This window comes from Natator depressus, chromosome 19, assembly GCF_965152275.1.
Source record: "Natator depressus isolate rNatDep1 chromosome 19, rNatDep2.hap1, whole genome shotgun sequence".
NCBI lineage: Eukaryota > Metazoa > Chordata > Testudines > Cheloniidae > Natator > Natator depressus.
Genome location: NC_134252.1, coordinates 16,778,711 through 16,802,349, shown reverse-complemented (window position 1 = coordinate 16,802,349; position 23,639 = coordinate 16,778,711). Strand labels below are relative to the sequence as shown.

Sequence of the window (23,639 nt, the reverse complement as noted above, 5' to 3'; positions counted from 1 at the left end):
TTATCGCAGGGGAGGTAGAGATTTACATGCAGAGAGAGGGTCCTTTCCATGTGTGTATCCATGGGGCACAATCTGGGCCAGTAATGACAGTATCTAGGGCGTCTCTCAGCAGTGAAGCAGACAATCAGAAAGTACTTAAAACTTCATGGTGTTGTCAGATATTAGCTGGGTTACTCTGTATACTTAAAAATCTATTTACCCCCAATCCTGTGCTTAGTTCTTTCCCCTACGCGCAACCCCCCCCACCCCACCCCCGTTTAAAGGGCCTTTGAATTCAAGAGCCTCTTGTGTTCCTGTGAACCACCTAAGTTTCTTTAGTACAGCAGTGTCTCCCTTGCTCCATGGTGTCTGTAGCTGAGTTTCATTGACATCGGCCCAATAAGCAGGTCTCTTCCCTGTGTGTCTGAGGAGCATCAGAGCAGCGGGCTGCAGCCCTGAGAACGACGGCCTTCTGTTTGAAGCATGAGTAGGGCTGCAGATTTTTCGTGGTGGTGAAAATGTCACGGATATTGTGAGGTTTGCCCGGGACTTCTCTTTGTGTCCCTGATTTTAATAAACTCACCTCGCAGCAGCAGCTCCTGTTCCTGCGAGCCAGGCCCAGCTTCCCACTTGGGTTCTGTGACCTGGCATGTGGGGTCACAACGCCGCTCATTAAAATTTGGCCCAAACACCCCTCCGTCATGACAGAGGGGTGTACGTGCCAAACCTGAGTGGCCTGGAGAGGGAGCTGGGTCCAGACTGAGGGACAGAAGCCACAGCTGCAGGTGAGTGTAGGCTCATTCTCCATCACCCCCTCTGGAGACAGCACCCAACCCCTCCCGAGGACCTGCCTAGGGTAGGACCCATCCATCCAGGCCCCCCAGAGGCAGGACCCAACTCCCCCCGCCCCAGGCCTCCAACCCCTCAGGGGTAGGTGTATCCTCCTGCCCACTGTAAATGGTGCTCCCATGGCTTTACACTCCATTTCCCCCATAACCCTTTTACTCCATTTACTATGACAGCTCTGAAATGTCGAGGGCAAGGTGAGAGATCACCAAGAGGGGAGCAAAAAGAACTAGGGAAAGCCTAATGTATACTTAGCTGTGTGAGCTAAAGAAGGATATTTTACCCAAATGGTTAGAGGCTGAGCTCTGACAGTTGCTGAGGGTTAGATGACGAGCTCTTTGGGAGCCGTTAGATGTTTTTATGATTGTTTTTCTGTTTCCTTTAGTGAGGCTCTCGGTATCCTGGGCTGGAGGCTCCGTGCAGGGATAAGTGGGAAGAAGCCTTCAGGGATGGCAGATGTCTCGGAGTGCTGGTGGGATTTGGGGATTGTTGTCAGTGGGTCATTTGTATAGACAGTAAATATATTTTAAATATACCTCTACCCCGATATAAGGCGACCCGATATAACACGAATTCAGCTAGAACGCGGTAAAGCAGCGCTCTGGGGGGCGGGGCTGCACGCTCCGACGGATCAGCGAATCAGCGTGTCTGGCTCTGACACGCTGCTCTGAGCGGCGTGTTAAGGGTGAAGGGCCGGGGCCGAGGGATTGGATAAGGGGCAGAGGGTCTCAGGGGGCGGTCAGGTAACAGGGAGCAGGGGGGGTTGGATGGTTCAGAGGTTCTGGAAGTGGGGCAGTGAAGGGACGGGGAACGGGGGCGTTGGATAGGGCGTGGGAGTCTCGGGGGGCCTGTCAGGGGGCGGGGGTGCGGATAGGGGTCGGGGCAGTCAGGGGACAGGGAGCCGGGGGGTTGGATAGGGGGTGGAGTCCTGGGGGTGATTAGAGACGGGGAGAGGTCTCTGGAGGGGGTGGTCAGGGGACAAGGAGCGGGGGGGTTGGATGGATCAGGGGTTCTGAGGGTGTCAGACAGGGGGTGGGAAGTGACATTAATAACAGAAATGCTCGAGGCCAAAGCAAGTTCAATATAACGCGGTTTCACCTATAACGCAGTAAGATTTTTTGGCTCCCGAGGACCACGTTATATCGGGGTAGAGGTGTACTGAGGGGGGGAAATGATACACCTCTCCCCTTCACCGTGGGGTTTGCCCCGATGGAGCACAGAGCTTCAGTACAGTGTGCTAGGTCAACATGATGTTCTCCATTCACAAAGCTTTGCAGAGCTGATGGGACACCACTGACCTCTTCCTGCTGCCCCCCATACCCTCCATCACCAGAGCAGCTCTTGCAACTGCGTTTAGCATTTCTCTTTTTCCTTCTAATGCCCCTCCCAGCCTGAGCCAGTCTGATTGTCCTGGCCTTGTGCTGAGTCACTTCCCTAAACCAGCAAGGCTCACAGTGGCCAATACTTTACTGTCAGGCCTGGAAATTTACTCAAAGTCAGAAGCTGTCATTGGAAGGTCTAGTAATTGAACCCTCTGGGGAACCCACTCTTCACAAAGGCATCACATGAATTTTAATTAGGGTTGTCAACTTGGTAATATTTCAGAAACAGACACTCCAGTAGGAGTGCCAGAACCTGCCCCGCCTCTTCCCACCCCCACCTACCCGAGGCCCTGCCCTGCCTCCTCCCCCAAGGCTCTGCCCCATCCACTCCTCTTTCCCCCTCTCCCCCATCTCTCGCTGCTTTTCTCCTCCCACCCTGCCCCCCGCTTAGCCAGGGCTGTGAGCTGCAGCCGCCCAACGCAGGTAGGAAGCAGCCCTGGCTGAGTAGGGCTGGTGCAAGTGATGACCCGACATCTCCCCCACCTGCAGTAACCAGACTTCGGGTGTCTGGGCACTAGGCCACCCTCACCCTTGCTGGGATGTGGGCTGAAGTCTTCTGTGTTTGGTGAAGATGCCATTTTAATAAGGCCCTGGTTTGAATTTATACCACTGTGAATTCCACTGGTTCCCATGATGTTTTAGAGCAGAAGTAGGCTCATCCGGAGGAATCTGCTAACAATAGTGATGATACTTTCTGTACAATGGTTTAAGTTCATGTCTGCTCATTTTTAAACTAGCACTCAGGACACCACATTCGCATCTCTATATGTTCATGGGGAACTGGTTGGCTTTGTTAAATTGCCGCTAAAGATATTTTCATGGGGCAAAGGTTTAGTGCAAAAGAGTCTAGCTCTATAGGACATGGCTCTAAGCTCTGCACAGACCTTCGTGAATCGCAGCACCCTGGAGGGTAGGTGTGTACATGACCTTCACGAGGCCACACAGAAGGCAGGCACGAGAGTTAGGATTAGGGGTTCCTAGCTCCACATCCCATGTGCAGGGCACTCGACCACTCTTCATCTTGTGCACCAGACTCTGATCCCAGTTACACAGGTGTAAATCCATTGGAACTCCACTAGTTTTAGTGGGTTGACACAGGGGTACCAAGGATCAGATTTGGTCTCTCTGTATACACAGAGGACTCAATTCCCCAGGGATCACCGGGTTTTCACCCGTGATAGGAGACCCACATCCAGGCAGACAAGTGGCAAGCAGTGATGGGAGGGAGCATTTTAACAATCTCACCTGGATGTTTTTTTGAGAGAATTGTTTAAATAAATCTGATGAGGTTTGTTAATGTGGTTTAAAGTAAAACGCAGCCCCGTTACTCCTAAGCAGGGAAGCTGCTGGTTCCCCCCCTACCAAGGTGGTCTATAGGCAGAGGAAGCACAATGGCTTTTTATCCCCTTGCTGCTGGTGCAGGTTACATTGCCGAAATGGATGCTTTTCTTTCCTTTAAATCTGACTATGCTTTAGGCTTTTGTCCTGCTCTTAAAAGCAGCCTTTCATTCATGCTGAGGCATTCTTTGTTTGGCAGTGGCATTGCCAGAGTTCAGAGTGGGGGGAGCAGGGCCAGAAAAAAAACCCCAGTCTAGGATTTGCTAGTGATAGTCCCAGGGGAAAAGCGTTAGTGCGGTGTTAGCCAGCGGAAGTATGCTCCAGTGTCAGATTGCTGGAGGTCTCCTTCAGTCTGTTAACTCGCTTAGAATAATTGATTAGCTGATGGCTTCTTAAAATCTCCCCCTGCTGTTATACTACCTGTACGTGATGCTTACTCAGATCAAAGCTTGATAGGAGAGGAGACAGTTGCTACTGAAATTTTGGTTGCTTGATACTCTGAAAGCACAAGGATTATTGTAAACCTTTTCATTATAGTAAATTAGAACTAATGAATCATATTAATTCTGTGAAGCTTTTAAAAACCTGCAAATCAGAAATCCTATTTGTGCAGCAGATAATTGTAGGCTGCAAAGGCCAGAACTGCAAGAGCTCAATTCAGTCATTCAAGGGAATGCTTTCATTAATTATTTCATTCAATCATTCATTGCTCCGATCATACAGGGTTAATAGTAATGTATTGTGAGCAGCACAGTGTGTGAGCTGTTCTAAAGCCATTCAAGACTGCAAGCTGAAAGGAGTATTCTGATTAGGAAAAGGAATGCGCTAAGCAGACGAGAAGGCTGCATTTGTCTCTGCCTTTGGTCTCATTTTTAAAAAATACCATTAAACCAAAAACCCTGCTAAAAATCTGCCTTTCACCCAGAGGTCACCTGGGAGAATGCTTAGCAGACGGTTGGAGTGAGTGTCAGCTGGGAGGCCTCTTCTCCCCTCATTAAATCATGTGTCCATGCCTGTTTCTGAATGAGCACTCAGTTCCTGGACACCTGCTAAGTTCAGTGAGGGAAAGGACCTGCCTAGACTCAGGAAAGCACAGGGGTAGGACTCCATTAGCTTTCCGAATGGAATCCTCCTCCATTTGTTGATGTTGGCTGCACCGCTGCTGTCTGGACTGTGTAGCTGTCTGGACGTTATTGCATTATGCAGACAATCCATGTAATTTTAGAATTACAAAAAATATGCAGTCTCCGCTTCCTCCCATTTGTGTTTGTGTAAAGGGGACAGGGGAAGAATGTGTAAAGGTGAAAAGGGGAAGGCTTGGTGTCAGAGCAACTCCGGGAGGGGGGGAGTTTCCTTTGGTAAAAGCAAGCAGTTCCTGGGCTTTTGCCCAAGTTTAATGCATTCTGCATCATGACTAAAGAGACCCGAGGCTCAGAAATGCAGAGTCTAGCATCCATGCAAAGGGCTAGAAAATCATGTACGATCCTGTAAGTGCTGGGGGATGGATGGATGGAAGAGGGATTGAGAGAGGAGGAAAGATGCAGAGATGTCTTAACACTTGCCTCCACATGAAATTTAAAGATCATAGCTCCATCCCACATCCCAGATTTTCTCACTATCACATAGCTTCCATTGCTGGCAGGGCACTGAGTTGGAAAGAGCATTCTTTTTTGTAGTGAAAGAGATTGTCTTTCTCTTCTTTTAGAGGGAGATCAGTATAGAACCATTCAAGGGCTTGCCCATCCAAAAGTGATCATTTCCAATTGCAATGAGCTATTCTAGGAAGACTCTCTGCACTCTCTTTGCCATCCGTTTCTAAAACTGGCTGTGTTTCACATGATGGGTTTATTTCTATTTAAGGGACAGGAGAAATAGAGGACTTTTCCCATTACCATAAAAGGAGACTCTGGGTCTGATCCTCTACTCTTTCACTCAAATTTTACCTTGGTGTAATTCCACTGAATTCAGTCAAGCAATACAGAGTGGAGAATCAAGCCCATATGCTCTAGGCATCCATTGATATGTGTCACTGCCCAGACACATTGTCATAAAATGCCCTTCCAGCTTTTCCCTTTCCCATTCTCTGGCCCGCTGAGTTCAGAGAATCAGATTTCTCTTGTGAAATGTTCTGGCCTTTGGCTGAGTTTGAAGCTTTCTTTCTGCACAGTGGGAACATGTCAGGAGGGCAAGGCAAAATCCACTTGGGGCTCCACCAAATCTCACTCATTCCGATAGTTCCTGTGTGGCAAATGTGGACTACTCCACCACATGGAAATGGATTAGCTTTACCCTAGCTTTGTACTGCTGACCGTGCTGTGCTCACCGGATACTGTCAGTGCCTATCTATTATTCTGTCACTGCCAGGAAACCAAACAGCCCAGGGCGAGGATTCCTAGGGAGTGGAAGCTAACAGTGGGGTGCACTTTGGCCATCACTGTCTGCCAGTTCTAAGCTTTCCCAAGGCATAAAGTCATTAGAGTAGAGGAAATAACTAACTCCTAGATCTGGCTGTGAAATGTTTTCCCTTTCAGAGCAAGAAATATGCATGGTTCTGACTGGAGCTGGTTGAACTATTCATTTAGAATAATACTTGTTATGAATTTAGCTCCTTTCAGGATTAGCAAATAATCCATAGCCGGATCCTAATTTCAGCTAATTTGTTCATTACCCCTCGTGTCTCACCATGTAACAGTCAGCCTCGTGGCTGTGAGCTGTTCACTTTGACTATTCACTACACATATTGTGTGACAGCTGAAACTTTTTAAATAACAGAAGAGCCAATGATGCATCTGTGCTAAAATGCGTGCCCTTTTTCACAACATCTGACAGTTGCTGAATACTCACAAACAACAGATCAGACCCCACAACTCACAGTAACCTGAACTGGGGTCTTTTATCCATGGATCAGAGCGGCTTCTCATTGTTTGGCCAGCTCTAGCTCTGACAACCCACCTGGCGTGGTCAGAAGTGGTCTGGCCTGACCTTTCGCTCTGCTTAGCTCTCCAGGTGTTCTGACTGGCTGGTGGATGGCATCATTAAATAAAATGCTGTTTCAGTTAACATCGATTTGATCAGGTGAGAAATAGGGTGTCCTCATCTGAACCTAGTGGAAAAGGAGTCCAGGAATCCTGCAGTTAGTTAGTTCACACAGGTGTCTGTGAAACTGCTGGGAACTAACCACAGAGAGACCTACTGAAGACAGTCAGCAAACGAGGACTAGCAAAGGGACACTGGTTTTCTTCATGTAGCCTGGCACACAAAGCGGCTGAGAAACTGAGAATGTTAATATTCAAATAGCCTGCTCGAAGAGCTTGCACTAGGAAAATCCTGCTTGGGTTGAGCAATAGTGACATCCAGTGGCTGTTCCTATGGATCTCTTCGAAACCAGCTCGCGTCTCCTGCCAACTTGTTTTACGTCCATGGCCCAGAGATGAAAACATTCTTAGCAGAGGGCAGCAGGGAGTTACCCAACACAGAACCAAACTTGGAAGCACAGTGACACTAAGTCCCAGATTTAGGTACCAGTGTCATTCACAAGACCCCCCTCAGCTGCCACCGAGCCCTGTAGGTGCCTAAACCTACTTGGAGCCTAAGTTTTTGCAGAGAAAGTTCCCTAGGTGCCTGTGTTTCTGACTCTGGACATGTGCACTGCTGCTTCACTTTGGGCGCCCAGACACCCAAGCTCCTGTGCAATGCATGAACCAGCTCCTGCGCCTAACTTGCCTGTGAGCCCCAGTACGGTAGACGTGCACAGAGCATGCCTAACTTCACAAAAAATGGGGGGATAGGGTTTGTGGGGGAGGCGAGGCCCTCCCTCGTAACTTCCGGTGCAGTGGTTAGGGTACTCTTCTGGGATGTGGGAGACCCCTGGTTCAAGTCTCCCCTCTGCCCGATGAGGAAAGGGAATTTGAAGAGGGTTCTGCCATCTCTCTCATAGCCACTGGACTGTGGGATATGCTGGTTTGGATAAGAGAGAGCAAAAGCAGGCATGAGAGTGACTCTGTAGCCTGGTGGGTAGAGCTTTCACCCTGGAGCCAGTGCTCAGATAACTCTGTGTGTTCGAAGTGGAACCACTTCAATAGAAGATAGTGATGCTGACACACATGGGAATGTTCCTGGTCAGTTCCTTCTCCCCCAACAACTGGGCTAAACGTTATGAGGAAGGCGGCTGTTACCCCTCTTCCCCCCAGATTCTTGCAAGAAATTGCTGAGGTGCCTGACTCTGGGTGAGGGATCACAGCTGAGAATACCAAGCCCAGACTTACATGCCAAACTCCCCTCTCATTGGCTAGCTTAGGCAGCTCCCTGCCTAGCATGCTGGCGTTGGTGGATCCTATTCTTAGGCACCTGTCTGCCTCCATTCCTTGTATAGGAAGCCTGAGCACCTAACTCAGGCTTTGTGAATCCTGGTGATTTTCTAAGTGTCTTTGTTCCTTTGTGACTCTAGCCCCATGGCAGTTAGAATGTGCACTTTATCCAGCACCTATCACACGCTCGGTGCTGTTGATGTATTAATCTTATTTGTATTGGCAGCAACATCTAGGTGTCAGGTTAAGGATCAGAGCCTTATGCTGCTAGGCATTCGACAGAGATGCAGAAACTGCCGCTGCCAGACAGAGCTCACAGTCTTAAGTTATGACTATAACTGGTCAAAATATGGGAAGAGTAAAATTCACAGAATTTTTTACGGTTTCCCCTGGTGTTTGTTTGTTTGGGAAGGAGCAGTTTTGATGTCTGAAACGTTGACAGAATTAAAAAAAAAATTCACCCACCTCTAGTTATGTCCACATGTGTCTAATGGAAGAGACAAACAAAGGGGAGTGGTGACATGAGTGAGATAAGCGGAAAAACAAGCATTTGGTAGAGATGTGGCGGATTTCCACCTGCCTAGACACTGCCAGCTGGTAGAGCTTTGCAGGCATCATGGCAGAGAAAAGTCTTGAAGAGGGACTTAAAGGAAGAGAAAGTGTGGCTTTGTGGCTCTTATCAACGAGCTTTTCCCATTCATAATGGGAGACCTGGGAGAATGCGTGGAGGTGTTTGAGGGAGCAGCAGATGTGATGGCTGAGTATGCTGGCACAGCAAAGGGTGCAGTCAGTGTTATGCCAAAATAATAGGTCACTGAGCTATGGAAGGGCTAAGTTGTGAAGGGGCCTTAAAGCTAAAGGGTTGTGTTTGAGGTAGTGGCGAACAGCCAGCAGAGGGATGCAAATGGTGGGAGGCTGGTTAAAGCAATGAACCAGAAAGGTGATTTTAGCAGCAGCCTTTGAATGAACTACAGGAGGTGAGACTGCAGACATCAAGGGCAGAGAGGAAGAGGTTGCAGGTATCAGACACAAGATGATAAGGGTCTGGACAGCAAAAATATCCTTTTTTAATCTAGTCCACTCAGAGCTCCTTTGAGCACTCGGAGTTTAACACAGAAGTTGATTATTTCAATATATTTGTGTCTATTTGGCATGCTTGATGGATTTTTTTTCCTGTTTTGTTTTTTTCCAGGAACCAGTGAAGACCTATTCCAAGATTCCGAAGGGAGGGAGGGATCCGAGCCTATTGAGGAACACCAGTTTTCAGACCTAGAGGAATCTGACGATGACGATGACAATGAAGATGATGAAGATGAGGAGGAAGAGGAGAGCCAAGATGAGCCACCTTTAAAGTTTTCAGAAGCAAAACATACCTCCCTTCCAATGCACTCTTCGGGCAGCTCTCCATCTGCTCCAGAGGAATGCACAGGAGCAGCATTGTCTTTAACACAAGATATTGTCTCCAGCATCCAACAAGTAGGCAGGGGCCACCAGACCACTTCCTCAGGGCTGGAAACAAAATGGTCAGCAGACAGTAGCGAAGTTGCTGTTTGCCACAGCTTCTTGAGTCTCCATAGGCCAGCTTTGACCTCCAGTGAACATTTGGCTTCTGCTGAAAGGGAATCTGTCACAAAGCAGCACATGTTCTTAGCTATGGACCTGTCAACCTCAAAAGACACCTCCCCAAGAAAGAAGTGGTCTCCAGGCAAGGACTCTGGTGGTGGTGGCAGCAGCGGCAGCAGGCCAATGCTAGCTAGAAAGCACTTGTTAACCAAAAATGAAACTTCACCGAAACGTTTCTCGCCAACTGGAGAAATGTCTTCACTAAGGTGCCTGTCTCCAGGGAGAGGGATGTCACCGTGTCAGCGCATGTCACCAAGAAGGGAAGCATCTCCACTCAGATGTGTGTCACCAAGGCTTGAGCTGTCACCCGGCAGGCACCCTTCCCCAAGAAGAGAGTTATCCCCAAGAACGTACCTCCCACCAGAGAGGGGGGTCTCCCCTGTGGGGCATTTGTCTCCCAGCAGAGAGATGTCATCAGTCAGATATTTATCACTGAAGAAAATGTTGCCTCCAGCCTGTTCAGAGTCACTTTCTAGATATCCATCCCCAGGGAAAGAGGACTTGCCTTGTAGCAGCAAATCAGCTGCAGATGACCAAGTTCAAAGCTCATTAAAACTCCAGCATGGAATATTAGCTTCAATGCCTCTACCTCACAGGTTCCTTGGCAAAAGTGCAGAGCTGTATGAGTCCAAGTTGGTAAGCTCCAATTCTTCTTCTATGTTCATATTTTCTATTCATCTTTGTAAATCCTTTGATTTTCTTTCATGAATATTGTCTAGTGAAAGATGTCAGATTGACTGATATCCTCTGCTGAGTCACAGGATGGGTGCTACACAGGTAGCAGCAAGTGCGTGTTTTCCACCCCCATCACTTTTCCTCTGCACCCCTTTTCTCTCCCTTCCATTTCTTCTCCCTCCTCCTCCTTCTTCCCCCTTCCGTTTCCTCTCTCTCCCCCTGCTCTTCCCTCACACACCCACGCCGTTTTTTTTTCTTTTGTGTGTTTTTGTTTTTAAAGTTAAGGGCTAATGCCACGCTGTGTGGAGGAATGACTTCTAAAGGATGGGAGGATATTCATTATCTGTGGCTCACTCAGTCCTTGGCCTTTCTGCTGAAGAGGCAACAAGGTGGGAAGGGCACTTGGTGAAGACTGTGGTTGTGGTTTTGTGATAGGGACGCTTGTTCTATAGGAATTTGAGACCCACTAACTCATTTCTCAAATGCCATGAATAGCCATGATATTCTAGATATGTTCCGTTTCTATGGGCCTGAACCAGATTTGAACCAGTAAAGGCGAAAGTTCTTGTCGCCGTTACTAATCCCATCTAGCCTTCCAGCCAGCTCCATTACGTTAGCTGTTGAGAAACATTTATTTGGGCTTCTCATCTCACTCGCTTTCTTAGACCAACTAGGTATTTTCCCCATTGGGTCAAAAAACAATTAATTCTGCCTTTGCTGGACACATCACATCCTGCATGTAAAGGGTGCTAGTGTGTTTCTCCCATAGATATAGATTAATGAGGACACGCGGTTTGTAGAGAAATCTCCCACCTCCACTGCCGCAGCTCTCCACAGAAAGTCTGTATGTGCCTGGTTCTCACCTGAGGGGCTGTCTATGTGGTGGGTTAGTCTGAACTGAAGCGTGCGCAGTCGTGTGTTGCACACTAACAGGCCATGTAGACCCTGCTGGCTCAGACTGAAAATTCCCTCGTTTGAAACTGTACGATGTTAATGCATGAATAAGCCCTTGTGTGAACAAGACCTAAGTTACGCTGGTGTAAATCAGGAGTAACACCCCTGAAGTCAGCCAGTGCAGTTACATTGCTGTGAAACCGGTGTGCGCCTGTGGAGAGTGTTCTGGGGACAGAGCGCCCTTACAGACCTTCTGCCATAGTACTCTCCTGACAGACAGTGATCCTGTGATTCCTCATAGAAACCATGTAGCCCAGTGTGTGTTTTTCCTTGTCTGTGGTTTTTCCCTATCAGGGATGTGGCACTGATTTCCCTTGGGGTTTGTTTGTTTAATTCTTTTCCTTTATAACTTCAAACACTATCCCCTGGGTTAGGCCCAGACTTTCACCCACCTTACAGCTATTTCAGTCTACTGTGAAATAATCTCGGTTTTGTTCAATATCTTCATAAATGATCTGGAGGATGGTGTGGATTGCACTCTCAGCAAATTTGCGGATGATACTAAACTAGGAGGAGTGGTAGATACGCTGGAGGGCAGGGATAGGATACAGAGGGACCTAGACAAATTGGAGGATTGGGCCAAAAGAAATCTGATGAGGTTCAACAAGGATAAGTGCAGGGTCCTGCACTTAGGACGGAAGAATCCAATGCACCGCTACAGACTAGGGACCGAATGGCTCAGCAGCAGTTCTGCGGAAAAGGACCTAGGGGTGACAGTGGACGAGAAGCTGGATATGAGTCAACAGTGTGCCCTTGTTGCCAAGAAGGCCAATGGCATTTTGGGATGTATAAGTAGGGGCATAGCCAGCAGATCGAGGGACGTGATCGTTCCCCTCTATTCGACATTGGAGAGTCCTCATCTGGAGTACTGTGTCCAGTTTTCGGCCCCGCACTACAAGAAGGATGTGGATAAATTGGAGAGAGTCCAGCGAAGGGCAACAAAAATGATTAGGGGACTGGAACACATGACTTATGAGGAGAGGCTGAGGGAACTGGGATTGTTTAGTCTGCAGAAGAGAAGAATGAGGGGGGATTTGATAGCTGCTTTCAACTACCTGAGAGGTGGTTCCAAAGAGGATGGTTCTAGACTGTTCTCAGTGGTAGAAGAGGACAGGTCAATGAGTAATGGTCTCAAGTTGCAGTGGGGGGAGGTTTAGGTTGGATATTAGGAAAAACGTTTTCACTAGGAGGGTGGTGAAACACTGGAATGCGTTACCTAGGAAGGTGGTAGAATCTCCTTCCTTACAAGTTCTTAAGGTCAGGCTTGACAAAGCCCTGGCTGGGATGATTTAATTGGGGACTGGTCCTGCTTTGAGCAGGGGGTTGGACTAGATGACCTCCTGAGGTCCCTTCCAACCCTGATATTCTATGATTCTGTGATCTCCTGTGATGGATCCTTATGCTGCAGAAAGCAGACATACAATTATTATATAAATTGTACACACACCCCGAATGTGAGACTGGATTCTAAATCTCCATGTCTCTCTGTTTGCAAGTTCACGATAACCCTTGGAAATTTTAGAATCCCGTACAGCAGAGGTAGCTCTCCAGCCTAAGCAAATTGACAAACCAGATTCCCAGACTGTAATGACATAACTGACTATGTCATTAATGATGCTTTTGGCAAACAAGGAGGTAAATAATCCAGTCCCTTTGAAGAGTGGTTATAATCAGAAAAGTGACCTCTTCTTAGTCCATTTGTCTGCTCTTTGGGCAGCCCCTAGTCTCCTCTGTTCATTTTACTGACACAGAGAAGTTTTCTCTCCCGCTAGACTTACAGCACCAGAGCAGCTATGAGAGATAGAGCTGGAGCCTATTCTGCTTCACCCGTCATCACTGAGATTGTCAGCTGAGTTTTCACCGCAGAATCTTTATTCCTGATGACGATGCAGGAGGCAAAAGATCAGAGCTGGATTTTCCAACCCAAGGTGGTGTTTGCAGGGACAGCGATTAGAAAAACAGATTCTTGAGTTATAAAGGAATAGCATTTGATCTGGAGTCCCTGAGGAAGAGTAACCAGGGACCTCTATTGTGTCATTTCTCCCCGTGTTATGGTGACAATATTTTTTATTAGAGTCCAACCTAGAGGCCCTGGAAAGCTTATGCTCAAATACATTGGTTAGTCTCTAAGGTGCCACAAGTCCTACTTTTCTTTTTGTGGATACAGACTAACACGGCTGCTACTCTGAAACCTGGAAACAATCAGTGTCCATTGTGTTAGGTTCTGAACAACCATATACCAAGCCGTGGTCCCTGCCCTGAAAGGCTTCCATTAAGAGTGCTCTGCTGTTTGCTGGGTAGACAGAGGCTGGAATTGCTGCCTAAATGTCATTCAACCGTCTCTGAAATCCAAAGAGTTTCCCCATATGTAGGACTTCAGATATGGGGAGTGGATGCAAAGGAACATAAACCAAAGGCCCTTCCACTTAAGTCCTTTTGCCGCACAGACTGGGCCAAGATGCTAAAGCAACTGGTTTCGAATTGTCGTCTGCTGGTGTCTGATATCCGTACCCTTGCTTTGGTATGTTTATTTTTAGGGATAAAGAAGCGAGAGTGGAGGCTGTAGGGCAGGAGCATCCATAGACCTGAGGGAACAGATGCTGCACAAAGCCTCAGAGCAGAGCACTTCTCCATGGCCTACAGCTAGCACCGTGGCTGTTTCCTGCCCCGTCTGGATTTTTGGACAGTCACACTGTGGAGTCTGAGCGCAGTGCTGCAGAAAGACAGTTCTACCAGGCAGAGCTATTAAATAGGGAAGCATTACAGTCGTATCAGTGAGATACACTGACCCAGCCTGTAGGGTCACAATATAAAGCACAAAAAGAACAGGAGGACTTGTGGCACCTTAGAGACTAACCAATTTATTTGAGCATAAGCTTTCGTGAGCTACAGCTCACTTCATCGGATGCATAAAGTGGAAAATGCAGTGAGGATGTTTTATACACACAGACCATGAAAAAATGGGTGTTTATCACTTCTAAAGGTTTTCTCTCCCCCCACCCCACTCTCCTGCTGGTAATAGCTTATCTAAAGTGATCACTCTCCTTACAATGTGTATGATAATCAAGGTGGGCCATTTCCAGCACAAATCCAGGGTTTAACAAGAACATATGAAGAACCGGGGAAGGGGGGTAGGAAAAACCAAAGGGAAATAGGTTACCTTGCATAATGACTTAGCCACTCCCAGTCTCTATTCAAGCCTAAGTTAATTGTATCCAATTTGCAAATGAATGCCAATTCAGCAGTCTCTCGCTGGAGTCTGGTTTTGAAGTTTTTCTGTTGTAATATCGCAACTTCATGTCTGTAATCGCGTGACCAGAGAGATTGAAGTGTTCTCCAACTGATTTATGAATGTTATAATTCTTGACATCTGATTTGTGTCCATTTATTCTTTTAGGTAGAGACTGTCCAGTTTGACCAATATACATGGCAGAGGGGCATTGTTTGCACATGATGGCATATATCACATTGGTAGATGTGCAGGTGAACGAGCCTCTGATAATGTGGCTGATGTTATTAGGCCCTGTGATGGTGTCCCCTGAATAGATATGTGGGCACAGTTGGCAACGGGCTTTGTTGCAAGGATAGGTTCCTGGGTTAGTGGTTCTGTTGTGTGGTGTGTGGTTGCTGGTGAGTATTTGCTTCAGGTTGGGGGGCTGTCTGTAGGCAAGGACTGGCCTGTCTCCCAAGATCTGTGAGAGTGTTGGGTCATCCTTCAGGATAGGTTGTAGATCCTTGATCATGCGTTGGAGAGGTTTTAGTTGGGGGCTGAAGGTGACGGCTAGTGGCGTTCTGTTATTTTCTTTGTTAGGCCTGTCCTGTAGTAGGTGACTTCTGGGTACTCTTCTGGCTCTGTCAATCTGTTTCTTCACTTCAGCAGGTGGGTATTGTAGTTGTAAGAATGCTTGATAGAGATCTTGTAGGTGTTTGTCTCTGTCTGAGGGGTTGGAGCAAATGCAGTTGTATCTTAGAGCTTGGCTGTAGACAATGGACCGTGTGGTGTGGTCTGGGTGAAAGCTGGAGGCATGTAGGTAGGAATAGCGATCAGTAGGTTTCCGGTATAGGGTGGTGTTTATGTGACCATCGCTTATTAGCACCGTAGTGTCCAGGAAGTGGATCTCTTGTGTGAACTGGTCCAGGCTGAGGTTGATGGTGGGATGGAAAGCACAGTATAGCATGGCCTGATTTCAGTTACGAAAACATTGTCCCCCTGGTGGTTGGTGACCTCAGTAATGAGCTGCCCGTCTCAGGTCACCTACAGTCTGAGATCCCAGGTGTGACTGTGACACTTAGAAATAATGGGAAGTGAAGGTTCAGTGAGTCCTCTAATCATTATGAAGGAAGGAAGTACTCTTATAATCATAGGAAGTGATATAAAAACCATTTTAGACCAGCCAGTGCAAGATTAGATCAGCCTATTTAAACAGGGTGAAATTCTCCCCAGTGCAAAGGCTTTGTACAAGGTCCTACAGACACCACTTAAACCCTTAAAGTAGGGCTTAATTGAAGCATAAATTGTGTGTAAAACCACTTCCCCTCTCATTGGCTGTTGCACAGACCACCTCCTCCTTCTCTTTGTGTTCTCCTAGGGGACATCTACACAGCAAAGAAAACCGCTTGGCTGCTCTCTGCCAGCTGACTCATGCTCACGAGGCTTGGGCTGCGGATCTGTTTCATTGCTGTGTAGACTTTCTGGAGCCTGGGCTCTAGGACCCTGCAAGAGTCCCAGCCGGAGCTCTGGGAGCCCCAGTCAGCTGGCATGGGCCAGCATCTGGTTTTTCATTGTTGTGTAAACAGACCCCTAATCACCTAGTGCACCTCTGTCAATAGCTTGCATTGGAGAAGGGATATTAGGCAAGAGTTTGGGTTTTTAACTGCCTGCAGTATGGTAAATATTTTGTCCATTTACACTGACTGCTTTTGCTATCACTTTCCCTTTTGTCTCCAATCTCTTCTCATAGAACCAGTATCATGGGAGCAGCTGGTTCTCTACAGACCATAACTGGGAGCATGGGTCCTGCAGTAAATTCTCAAATTCTGTGTTCAGCCCAATTTTAAGGATCATCTGTTGAGCATTCCACCACTTCCTCTTGGGGGTCCTGTGTGGTGGTTAGCTGTAATAATCCCCTTGGTAACCCATTTCTGTGTAGCCCACATTTCTGGATATGACATAGGTCAGAAAACTATGTGAAACCTAGAGACAGAGTGAAGAACAGGCAAAAAATAACTTGATAGAGTTATGCAAATTAGTTCCTATAAAACAAGAACTGATCCTGTCCATCCCTGAGAACTCAAACTCAGTCCAAAACACAGCTTTGTACTTAGAAATTGTTAGGGTTTAAGGTTTCTTTTTAAAAAAATGTCACTCTACTGCTCTTCACTGTGCCAAGCAAAAGCAGAAGAACTAGAATATGGAAAGAATAGTCTTTCTTGCGGTGGTGTTGATCTGTTTCAAACTCATGGGGGAGCTTTGGGAAAGATTCTGACAGAGAGGGCCTGAATCAAAACCTTAGATCTGTACCCCACCAGCCTTTGTAAATGGTTGAGTCCAGAACCAAATTTCATGGCTCAGGCCCCTCTCTATTCTGAACAGAACCTGCCTATCTTCTGAAGTTTTTTCACCCCTTTACATTCCAATAGAACGTTAATAAAGCCAGTCAGTGGTTGCTCGTGCTGTGGAGTGATGATCCTAGGAGCTATAACCCTCACTCACTCAGCTCTTTTTTCTCTCTTAAATGCAGAAGATAGAACCTCGAAGCCCAGCATGTTCACCTGGCATCACACAACCTGTCTGCTCCAGACCCTTGCAAGCGTCCCATGAACTACATGTCCATGCTCCGAGCCGAGGGGAAGAGAATGTCTTCAGCCATCTTCCGCTGCATTCACAGCAGCTAACAAGGACTCCATATCCTATGATTCCCATTGGGGGCATCCAGATGGTCCAGGCCAGGCCAAGTACCCATCCCAGTTTGATGCCCGATTCAGTTGTGTCCCTGCAAGCAGGATATTTTTCACCTGGTGGCAATGGCAGCAGCAGCTTTACAGAATCCAGCCAGGCTGAGGAAAGGGGCAAGGAACCACAGGTCCCACAAGAATCTTCATCCATATCCCTAGCTGCGAAGGTTTCTAAATACACACTGTCCCCACAGCTTAAAGGCAGCGGCTACTTAGAAGAGAAAATGAGGACTAGTGAGCATCAGCAAAAGACAGAACAGGAGGAATACAGGGTAAAAAAGTACGGTGAGCCCAGCCACTCAGCGCAAGAAGGCTGCTCAGCTCCCACCGACTGTCCGAGCACAAATTATGAGCACTCTCCAAAGCCTTCAACAAGCGGGGAAGAACCCTTGAAAAAAACGGGCAAGAAGCAATGTGGCAGCTCAAGCACTTACTTTGAATCATCCTGCACTTTCATCTCAGATTTCCCCGCACAGACGTTGGACAGAAGCAGCAGCACCGGCTGCTTGTCGGAGCCCTCATTGAGCCATTCACACTCCCACCAGTTCTCCATTAGGAGAAGGAACCTCTCGGGAGAGCCAAGTCACCAAGGGGGAGCCCATAGGAAGAGCAGCCCGCACTTAGAACTCACACGGTTCAGTCAAGCTCAAAGGCAGGTGGATGAGGATACAGGAAGTACTTAAGCCTCCATTTATCTCTTCCACCTCTAGGCTTCCTATGTAAATCAACAGACATTTTCAACACTATTTCCTTTACTATAATCATCGCTATACGAAGCACTCTAGTGTATGACCAAACCCATGGAAGATTCTTGGTTTTCTTTGTCCCAGTCTGGTATCTCCACATGTATGCAGTTACTTGTGCCTTTTTCTCTACCTTTTGTTGCTTGAAATGTACAAAAATGTTTGAGGCTGTGAATATTTTTTTAGAGTTTTTTGGAAAGGGGTTTGTTAGACCTTGTCTTTTTTGCCATTTAGGTGTGTGTTCATATATGCTCGAGAGATGCAGAAAGGAAAAGGTTAAGCATTTTAAGGGGGAAGAAGATGCACTGAAAACAAAAACAAAAAATCTTTTTTAATATTGATTAAATGATTAAAAAAACAAACCCTTTCTCCTGTGTACAGAAGTTTATGATTCATATTTATTACCTGCTTTATTTAATTCTTGGCAAAGTGCTTTTTTTTTTTCTTGCATCACTCTGGTTGCCTATCTTTGTGCTTTAAACAGTTGCGACTGCTTTACATTTGAAAATGTGTTTACCCTGAATTGTAAATGAAACTAGCACTTATTTTAGAATGGAAGGCCCATTAGCAATGAATGCAAACATCACTCCAAAAAGAAAAAAAAATCTCAACGCACCTCCCTTCTGCAGAACCCATAAAAGCACTTTTTTTAAAAGCGACAAAAGGGTTCTTCAAATATTTAACTGCAAGAAAACAAGGAGGTATCGAATGTAGAACCAGTTCTGGGAATGGCGTTTCATGGTTTGTAAAAGAGCCATTCTTAGGCGTGCTTTAATAGTGACATTCCAGGGCTGGCTGCTCTTACAGGGCACAGTCTGCTAGTGGTCCTGCCTGTGTCACCCCGATGCCCCGTTTTCTGGGGTTTCAAAGCCCTCTGTCACCATTCACTCCTGGGTTCAAAATGAAAATAAAGTCTCAGCCTTGCAAACAATTTCTGGCCATACCTTTATTTATATTTCTACAGCCCCTGCCTTCCCAAACAATTCCCATGTGGCCCTTTTTAAAGAAAAAGGTATAGGGATGCAATGAAGAGCTCATGTGCTCTTTTATTTGCACACCTATGGCTTTGTAACCCACAGCTGGCTCCATGGCATATTTTATTTTATTTACTTATTTAAATGAAATGTTGCAAACACCTAGCCTCCATTGTGTGGAGGGGCCTTTTGGGTATTTCATAAACAGAGGTTCTGATGACTGAGTGGATAATGTATGAAAATTGGCCTGTTATGCATGCATAGTAACTGTTTTCATAGCATATTTTTAAATATGACCATCTCTAGCAGAGCGTTGGCCTCTACTGCCAATAGATGTGATACCAAATATGGAGAGATGTGATGGAGCCATTCTGCTCTGTTGTGTTAACACTTTTTAAAATACACACGTTCAGTACATGTTTCCCCTAATAGACAGCAGGCTCTTTACTGCTTCAGAGGGCTTTCCAATCAATGGAATCTGTACAAACACATTTTTAAAAGAAAACAAACAAAAAGATAGAAATATTTAACCAATGGGCCATTTCTTTCTTCTTTCAGAGCTGTTCCAGTTTATCGGGTACATAATACACTTTTTAAAATAATAATAATAATAATAATAAATCAAATATAATCCTGAATGAGGACATATTACCTTGCCAGACTTGATGAGCTATGAACTGCTCCTGACTGATGGGTGAATAATATGGGGTGTTTTAAATAAACTTCTGTGATATTTTTTCTTTTGGTATAAAGGGAATTAAGTTCTAAAGAAGATCCGATGGAAATAACATTAAGATTGTGACACCAACTAAACCAGTGTCCAGATTTCAGAGTTCACTGGACCCCACCTCCCCATTCCTGACTAGCACTTTTACCTAGTTTTCCTTTCCCCCGATCCACACACAGCATAACTCTGACCCCCTCAATCCTCCAGTCAGACCCAAGCAGATTTCACTGCAGGATTGTGGCTCATGGCGCAACTCAGCAAACCACCTCTGTTCAGGAAAACATGGTTATGTCCCATTCATTTTAATGGGAATTAAGCACATGTTTAAATGCTGCAATGAGCAGCGATGGACTGCGGAATCAGGGCCTGGGCGTGAGCCTCATTTGAACCCATCCCTTCCCTCCATAACGAGTACAGCTTTGAATTTCCTGGCTGTGGCTGGTTCTCTCTTTTCTTTCCCCTTGTCACATTCTTAACATTATTTCAAGGTAGCTTTATGTATTTAATTGTTTTTTTATAATTGAAATTGTACATAAAGAGAAATAATGCAGTGGTTGTACACAGCACCTGGTTACATTGAGTGCATATGACGTTAACTTTGGGCTAGATCAAATTTGCTTGGCTTTATTTTCTAACCATATTTTAACCCTTGACATGTCAGCACATTGGAAAGAGCTTGGTTTTTTTCCTGTCACTTCTGAGGGAAAACCACAATTCCCGCAGTGTTAAGGTGCACCCATATCCTGCCAAGCTTTGGTCCCATTCACATAACATGCCAGTCATTTGCAGGAGTAATCTGTACTCTCTGTGGGTGAATGTGCATGTGTGAACGCAGGCACCACTGTAAACTCTATGGGAGTACAGGCAGAAATTCCCAGCCCTCAGGCCTGGCCTGGATTCCCATTGTGACAAATCTCCCGTAGTTTTCGGGGAGAAGCTAGGATTGGGTGGAATTCTGCCTCTTGGCGCCCTCTACTGGGTTCAGCAGGTACCTATGGCAGGTAAGAATTAGCCACATAGGATCAGAAAAAGAAAAACAGCACTGATATGTATGAGCAAAATGATCGTGTTAGTTTGGCTCCAAAACTCCAAGGGAAACAGTGCCCCCCACTAAAGCATGATGGTCTCTTGGTTTGAGCACAGGCTTAGAGGACAGGAACACCCAAACGCTAAGCCCAGCTCTGCCATTAAATCACAGTGTGACCTTGAGCAAATCACTCAACAGCTCTGGATCATATTCTGACAAGGTTTAAACTGGTGCAACGCCATTTATTTAAGTGGATTTTCACCTGTTTACATCAGGTGCCAATCCCGTAAACATTTATTACCGAGCATTGCACTGTTTAACCTTGTGCACTCCTTGGCTTAGTCACAGGCATACGTGCTATGCTCGCTAGTAAGTGTTTGCAGGTTTGAACTCTTACTGTGGCTCTTTGTGTCTATTCCTCCATTTGTAAATAGGGGAGAATAAATTCTGATTTACCTTCCGAAGGTTTGGAGGGGAGGAATCAGTTAATATGTGCACAAGCACTTTGTATCCCATGCTACAAAAGAGATGAATAATACAAATAACAAGTTAAAAAACAGGTGGAAAAAATAATTTTTTGAAAAGTTCCTGAATTTCATCTATGCCAGAGGTTCCTGGCTGTGGTCCAGGAAGCACCAGTGATCTGTGGAGTGCTGGATGTTGACCTACAGGGAGCTGGCTTTTCATGTGGATCCAGTTATCCTTTTATCTAGCTGCTGAATGTTCCCCTAATGTTCCCTTTCCATGTAAGCCATTGCTGGGGGTGCTACTCAATGGCAAATGGGTATGGATGTGTCCATGAGAGAATCTGTCAGTGAAAGACCCACCTTATGAAATAATTTGACTCTCCCTGTTCTCAGTGGACTCAGTCATGCAATGTGTTGAGCACTCTGCCTTGATCCAATAAAGCAAAGCACTTAAGCATGTGCTTAATGTTAAGCATGCGCATAGTCATATTTACTTCAGTGTGCTTAAAGTTAAAGGACATATTGAACTTCTTTCCTGGATCAGGGGTGGAGTGCTCAGCGTCTTTCAGGATTGAGCCCCATCGGTGTCTGTTCCCAGACACATCCTGCAGCCTTGCAGCAGATCATTGTCAGCCCAAATTATTTACAAGTTGTCAGTTTCTTGCTAGATACCCAAGAAGTACAAAAGGAAACTCTTAAACCTAGTGATGCAGTAGCTGTGGCTTTATTGGTTACGACTGGGGGATGTGTTTCATCACCTGTTATTACAGGGCAACATTTTCAGACATGGGTCCCTGAAGTTAGGCTCCTAAAGCCATAGTTAGACACCTAGGTAAAAGGGATCTGCTATTCAGCGATGCTGAGCGCTCATAAATCCTGCTGAAATCAACAGGAGTTGCAGGTATTCAGCAGCTCTAGTAATCAGACCACCTCTACTGAGGTGCCAAATCTGGGTGTAGGGGAAGATTGTCACAGACCCAAACAGTAGTTAGGCCTCATAATGCCCACTAAAAGTTAATAGGAGTAAAGGTCCTGATCCTCAAAGGTATTTTGGGGCCTAACTCCCATTAATTTCAATGAGAGTTTGACCCAGATCCTCAAAGGTATTTCAGCATCTCGGAGCCCTACTTGCCTTTGACTTTCCTCCCAGAGGAGCCAAATTTTAGGCATCAACACTCGATAATTTGGTCATATATTTGTATTTAATTTCCCTCTACCCCTTCTTGAAAAGCCGCCAAAAAAAATTAGTTTTAATTAATTCCTTTTGTCCCTTCTAATTTGTTTTTCCTTTTGATCCTCAAAAATAGCATCTAAACAAAATACATTGACACACAAAATTGTGTAATTATAACTATTTTTACTCGAATTGTGTGTACAATTTGATCTAGCCCTTTTACTTGTTCTTACACCATTCTTCTTCATTTCCTGACTTGGTTTCATCATGTGTTTCTTCTTTTTAAAAAAAATTTCCATCTATTGCACAGTATTTACAAAGAAAAATATTGTAAATTATTTACACACACACACACACAAAAAGAATCAGTCCTGATGGCATAAAACCAATTTGTTTTCATTACTGAACTATGATGGCACTTAAGATCACTTTAGTAAATGTAATGTAAAAAATAATAATAATGTGTACGCAAATTTAATATACATGGTCTCATGTAAGATACATATTTGCCTTTTTTTCTAAAAGATGTATGTATTCTGTAAGTGGAATAGTCTGTAGAAAGTTTCTATATGTTCTTAAAAATGGCAATACATTCCAAAAAAGGTACTGTAAATATGTACAGTGTACAATGTAATTTGGTAGTTTTGCCTGTAATTTTATTTTAACTCCAGTTTCTACATTTGCATCTTGCAATGTCTGTATGGTTATATCAGTGCAAAAAAAAACAAAAAAAAAACGGGGAAAAAAATGCAGGTAAAAAGCACAGAGTCTGACGTAAAAAGTAAGAAGAAAAAACAAAAGGAAAAAATACTCAGTATTTGATGTTTGTGACCCTTGTTGTAAATGACATCTGTACTGTGAATGAGACGTTTTTACGAGTATGCTATTGCCTTTACTACCGCTCGAGGCTGTCCGCTCAGTCTGAGCATATTTTTAAAAAAATAGCATGTTGGAATAAATTTTAAAGTCCCAACATATCACTACTTACGTGACTGGCAGTTCTTAATTTTTTGCTTTTATCCATTCATAGACTTGGGCTTCAGAATCACGGAGCCAAATTCTGGATAAAGGACCGTGCATTGCCATACACGCAGGCCAAAGAGATTGCCACTGAAAACCCCACAGCAGCTAGCCCGCTGAGGTAGAGCAACTTCCCAGTTGTCTTTTCCAGTGTTTCCCACTCAAAATGGAGGACACGCTGCAGCGTGGTAAATGCTAGGGTGAAATCCGGACCCTATGGGAGTTAATGGCAAATTCAGTGAGGCCAGGATTCCACCCTATTTCAGTGACAGCCGTAGACTGAACAGGATAAACTCCGCATGAATATTTATTGGCTTTGATTTTTAAAATGTGTCCATCCAATGCTCTAGGGGCCTTTGGAAATAGTACAGATTTTTTTTTTTTTTAACTTAAGTAAACTATTTCCCCCTTCCAAAAACATACACGTTGTTCGGAGCCCATCAATCAG

General features: G+C 45.6%; 1 protein-coding gene across 6 annotated transcripts in view; it reads left to right on the top strand.

Moving 5' to 3' along the window:
• HIVEP3 (HIVEP zinc finger 3) overlaps positions 1–23,297 on the top strand; it is a 399,183-nt gene extending 375,886 nt beyond the window's left edge. For all 6 annotated transcript variants that reach the window (XM_074934666.1, XM_074934663.1, XM_074934664.1 and 3 more), the window contains 2 exons: positions 9,045–10,111; positions 16,846–23,297. In XM_074934666.1, coding sequence (XP_074790767.1) covers positions 9,045–10,111; positions 16,846–17,742 — 1,964 coding nt within the window. In that variant the 3' untranslated portion in view covers positions 17,743–23,297. The remainder of the gene's footprint in view (positions 1–9,044; positions 10,112–16,845) is intronic.
• Positions 23,298–23,639: the final 342 nt, after the last annotated feature.